Source organism: Danio aesculapii, chromosome 22, assembly GCF_903798145.1.
Source record: "Danio aesculapii chromosome 22, fDanAes4.1, whole genome shotgun sequence".
NCBI classification, from domain to species: domain Eukaryota; kingdom Metazoa; phylum Chordata; class Actinopteri; order Cypriniformes; family Danionidae; genus Danio; species Danio aesculapii.
This window is the reverse complement of record NC_079456.1, coordinates 14,503,134-14,507,864: the sequence shown is the minus strand read 5'-3', so window position 1 is coordinate 14,507,864 and position 4,731 is coordinate 14,503,134. Positions and strand designations below refer to the sequence as shown.

General features: G+C 34.1%; 1 protein-coding gene across 2 annotated transcripts in view; it reads left to right on the top strand.

Annotated features, from left to right (window-relative positions):
* Nucleotides 1-699: 699 nt before the first annotated feature.
* The window catches only part of s100b (S100 calcium binding protein, beta (neural)), a 4,267-nt gene continuing 235 nt past the window's right edge, over nucleotides 700-4,731 (top strand). The window contains exons 1-3 of one of the 2 annotated variants that reach the window (XM_056448404.1): nucleotides 700-767; nucleotides 1,038-1,206; nucleotides 4,141-4,731. The exon at nucleotides 4,141-4,731 is cut by the window's right edge and continues 235 nt beyond it. In XM_056448404.1, coding sequence (XP_056304379.1) covers nucleotides 1,069-1,206; nucleotides 4,141-4,290 — 288 coding nt within the window. In that variant the 5' untranslated portion in view covers nucleotides 700-767; nucleotides 1,038-1,068 and the 3' untranslated portion in view covers nucleotides 4,291-4,731. Of the gene's footprint in view, nucleotides 768-1,025; nucleotides 1,207-4,140 lie in introns of both variants that reach the window. The other variant, XM_056448405.1, reaches the window with a different exon arrangement.

Sequence of the window (4,731 nt, the reverse complement as noted above, 5' to 3'; positions counted from 1 at the left end):
AAACAGTCAGATTTGTTAATGTTTTACGTGCGATAAGAAGCCATTATTTTAAACGTAATTTTTTTTGAAGTATCCTAAAAAGTAAAATATATAACATTTTCCACAATACTATGAAGACAAAAAAACACAAAAAAAACAGCACTAATAATTATAAGAATCGCTATTAGTGATTGTGTAATAGTACTAGCTGATCATAACAGAACAGCAAGTCATAAGGATTTCTGTAGGATCGTGTGACACTGAAGATGAGTTATGATGATGGAAATTCAGCTTTGAATCACAGGAATAAATTTAATTTGCAACTACACTCAATAAGAAAACTGTTATTTAAAATTGTAATAATATTTCACAATCATTACTGTTTTCCGTCAAATATATGTAGCCTTGGTGTGCAGAACTGGCTTCTTTAAGGTATTACTTTGGAAAACAAAACATGAAAGGACAATAAAAAACTGAAAGGAAAATAAAGTCACTGAATATAAAGTCTAATATTAAACAAAGTATACAGTAATAGTTATTGCATGTTAGCAAAAGTCACCAGCGTAACACTCTGTGTGTGTGTGTGTGTGTGTGTGTGAATATATTCATCCCTTTGTATTGGACTTTAAATGTGTGTCTAGTGGAGTGAGAACAAGGTAAGATGCTGATTGGTCAGCTCTAGTTATTGACAGCTCAGAATCTCAAATCTCCAAGCTCCTCCTTTTCAGACCTATAAATGGACTCTCATCTTCCTCCGCAGAATCGCCTCTTTCTGACAAACTCTGCTGGTAAGTCTACTACGTTTTTTTATTCATCATTCCAATGTTTTTAAAGCTTATTTTGCTCCAAGCTTTTCCAAACTGCAGATGAAATTGCAAAAAATAAATAAAAAAACGACATAATGACTAGAAATGTGTTTGCAAAAGTGAAAGAACGAAACTTAATGGTCTATAAAATTGCTCCGACACTTAAACTTGTTTGCAGTCATTTGAGGGGAAAAAGTTAAACAGCTTGAAATTGCTATCAAACATTTTTCACATTTTTAGTAATTATTCCAGGAAACGTCGAGCGCCGCTGCAGTGCATTAAGATGTCAGACTTAGAGAACTGCCTGGGAACCATCATTGAAGTCTTCCACAAATACTCGTCGAAAGAAGGAGACAAGTACAAATTAAAAAAGAGCGAACTCAAGGAGCTGCTCACGCATGAGTTTCCGACTCTCACTGAGGTAATTTTTTTGTCACACTACATTTTGTTTTAAAAACTTGGGAATATGTGTTTTATAATTAAGTGATTGTCAGAACTGTTTATAAAAAACTTTTGTTTGAGTGTTAAATAAGTATAATATTCATACAAATATTAATAAACTTTTGTTTTTGTGTTAAATAAGTATAATATTCATACAAATTTATTATGATTGTGCTTAATGAACGACTTTGGTGACTTTGACTTTGATTTTTTTCCTTACAAAATCGTCCAGAACGTGAACAAATTACTGAAGCCAAACTGTTTGATTTATAAAAACATACTATATACACAAGGACAATAATGAACAGATAATATTCAAGCAATGATTTAATGGGTGTGTATAAAGATATACTAAAGAATGTTGTGGGGATGTCATTGACTCCATAGTATGTTTTGTTCCTATTATCGGTGCCAATGACAGTTTTTTCCAACATTCTTCGAACTATCTTCAATTGTCAAACTATTGTCAAGTTGTCAGAGTATTCTTTAAGTTGTCTAACTATTCTTTTATCTAACTTGTAGTGTTCAACTGAAGAAAGAAGCTTGTAAAAGTTTAGAACCACGGTAGTAAATTTTAAGTTAAGTTTTGGGTGATCAGTCCCTTAAAGAATCCGCTCACACTTGATTTTTCTACTTTTATTAGGGCAAACTTTTTTTGTTTTTCACCGTACACTTCCTCTTGAAATGTGTAAATCGTAAGAAAATCTGTGTCAAAATATTACTTATTTTGACAGATTACAACAGAAAAAGTACACACATCTGTTACTTAAAGGGATAGTTCAGCCAAAAAAATAAAAATGTCAACACCTCAGCCTTAAGTTGTTTCAGAACTTTTATAAGTTTACTCATTCTGGTGAACACAAAAGAAGATATTTTAAAGAATGCTGAAAACCTGTAACCATTGACGTCCATAGTATTTGTTTTTTCCACCTATGGAAGTCAATGGTTACAGGTTTATATCTTTCTTCAAAATACCTTCTTTTGTGTTTAATAGAGGAAAGAAACTCATAAAGATTAATTTTGGGGTGAACTATGCCCTTAATGAATATCGCCCTACAATTACTGTTTCTATACTAGGTGGACAAATTTTGATAGTGAAACAAGATAACATACTAAACAAACAATATTCAAGGAGTGTTTTGGCAAATTTTGGAAGGACTGAATTGATCAAGTGTCTGCTTAATTTAAGACTTTTATTAAGGTCAACTTTTTTTTCTCCACTACACTTTGTCTTGAAACATGAGGAATGCTTGATTTGTAATCACAGTTTTACGCAAGCATTTTGTCAGATGTAAAAACAAAGAGTTCTGCACAAATATATGGTGTTTGTGACTCTTTCCATTGTACACAAATTTAGTGTCATCATCGTTAATAAACGAGACCCTACAATGAATGTTTTCTTTCATAATAAAATAGAAAGCCAAACCATTTGAATTTTGAAATGAAAACTAGTTGAAATGAAATATAAAATAATAAATGCATGAAGCGGAATGTGGGCGAATTGATGAAACATTGCTTTTTTACTGAGGTAAACATTTCGTTTTCCCCAAACTATAATTCAAGAGTTCACACTTAGCTGATGATTGATTATAAAGCTTGTTTGGCATGCTGTCCCCTGAGCTCATAAGATCATTGAGCCCGGGGCTCTCTCCTAAATGTAGGGCGAGAGGGGAGTTTCAGCTCAGGTAGGTCTCGAGAACTCCACCCGCCTTTGTTTAGAGCTGATGACAGATCATAATTTGCTTTGTAGAGATATACTGCTGGTTAAGAGTTAGACTATAGTGTTAATTTAGACTGATCAATTTACTTATGACACATGTTTTTGGACTGTGGGAGGAAGCTGGAGAACCCGGGGGAAACCCATGCGAGCACGGGAAGAACATGTAAACTCTGCACAGAAACAACAGCTGGCCTGTTAAGGATTTGAACCAGTGACGTTCTTGCTGTGAGGCAACAGTGCTAACGACTGGGCCACTGTGCCACCCTATAAAGGGAAAGGTGGAGGAGTAGGGGTGGAAGGCAGGATTCTTCAAGGCGAAGATAACTGCAGTAAGAAACTCTAGTTATTTATAGTGAGTTATCTGATTGGTGAATCATGCATTAGTTAATGCCGGAACAGCCATGTTCAGTCATAATCACGTGCTCCTCTCGAAATTAGTTTATAAATAAACTTCACTTTGTCTTGCCTGGTTTGTAATTATGCCAAATTATTTGTCAGTTGGTGTGTAATTATGAAAAAATTGTGTCAAGTGCAGGAAAAAATTAAGTTTCTACACAAATCTATTGTGTTTGCGACTATTTCCATTGTACACAAATCTGCTCTGATCATGGTTAATGAACAAAGACCGTTTCTTCACATAATAAATACAGTGGGTGAGCAAATGTCAGAAAGTCAAAGTATTTTAAAATAATAATAATAATAATAATAAATGTATATTAAAATGAAATAAAGTGTGGACGAATGAAACATCGATCACGGAGCTGCATAAACATGAATATATGACTTTTAATGAAGTAATTTTTTTCACACACGTCTTCCTGAAAACATAATTTTCAATCAAAGCTTTATTTTATAATAATAATAATAATAATACCTTTTATTTATAGGCGCCTTTCAAATCATTCAAGGACACCTTACAGTGCATTGCAAGCATATCATAAGATTATAAGCAGTAAAAAGCAATAGACAAGATATTAAACCAGCAAATCATTAAAAGCTATGCTAAACAAAAAAGTTTTATCTGAGATTTAAGATGGGAAATAGTGTCTGCTTGGCAAATTTGCCAAGGCAGGGAGTTCCATAACTTTGAGTTTTGAGAGAATTGAGTTTTTGTGTCAGAAAACTGACTTTTTTTTAGCTAAGCGAATTAGCCATATTCTTAATTCTGAAGGTTGCTCTGTTTGTCTCCCTCAGCAAGTGAAAGACCAAGCAACAATGGACAGTTTGATGGAAAGTTTGGACACCGACGGCGACTCGGAGTGTGATTTTCAGGAGTTCATGACCTTCGTCACCATGGTCACCATCTGTTGCCATGAGTTTTTCGAACACCACGAAGACGAATGAGTCAAAATAAAGAAAGTAGTTTTCGTAGTTTAATGAGTCTCAATACATTTCTTCAGTAAACTTCACTTTGTTCACATCGCATTAGAATTGTTTTATTGTTGTTGTTTGTTTGGACAGAATGTACATGCAGCTTGTCTGACAATTAAGCTTATTTCTGCTAGACTCGAAAACCAGTTCGTAATTTATTACAAAGCATGCTTCTATTATTTTGCCTAGACATTTGTTCCAAGACATGGCCATCATAAATCTCATCGAGTGAAATGCGGATCCAGGTGTTGTGCTCTTGTCATTTCAATTCCAGGCTGATTGTGAAATGTTTTTTTTTTCTTTCTGATTAGCTTCAGACTATTAGGCTGCTATTGACTTTTGTCGGATTGTTCCGGGGCCTTAGACAAATCACACTGTGCTTTAAAAAGACCCACCAAAGCGAATTATTCCTCT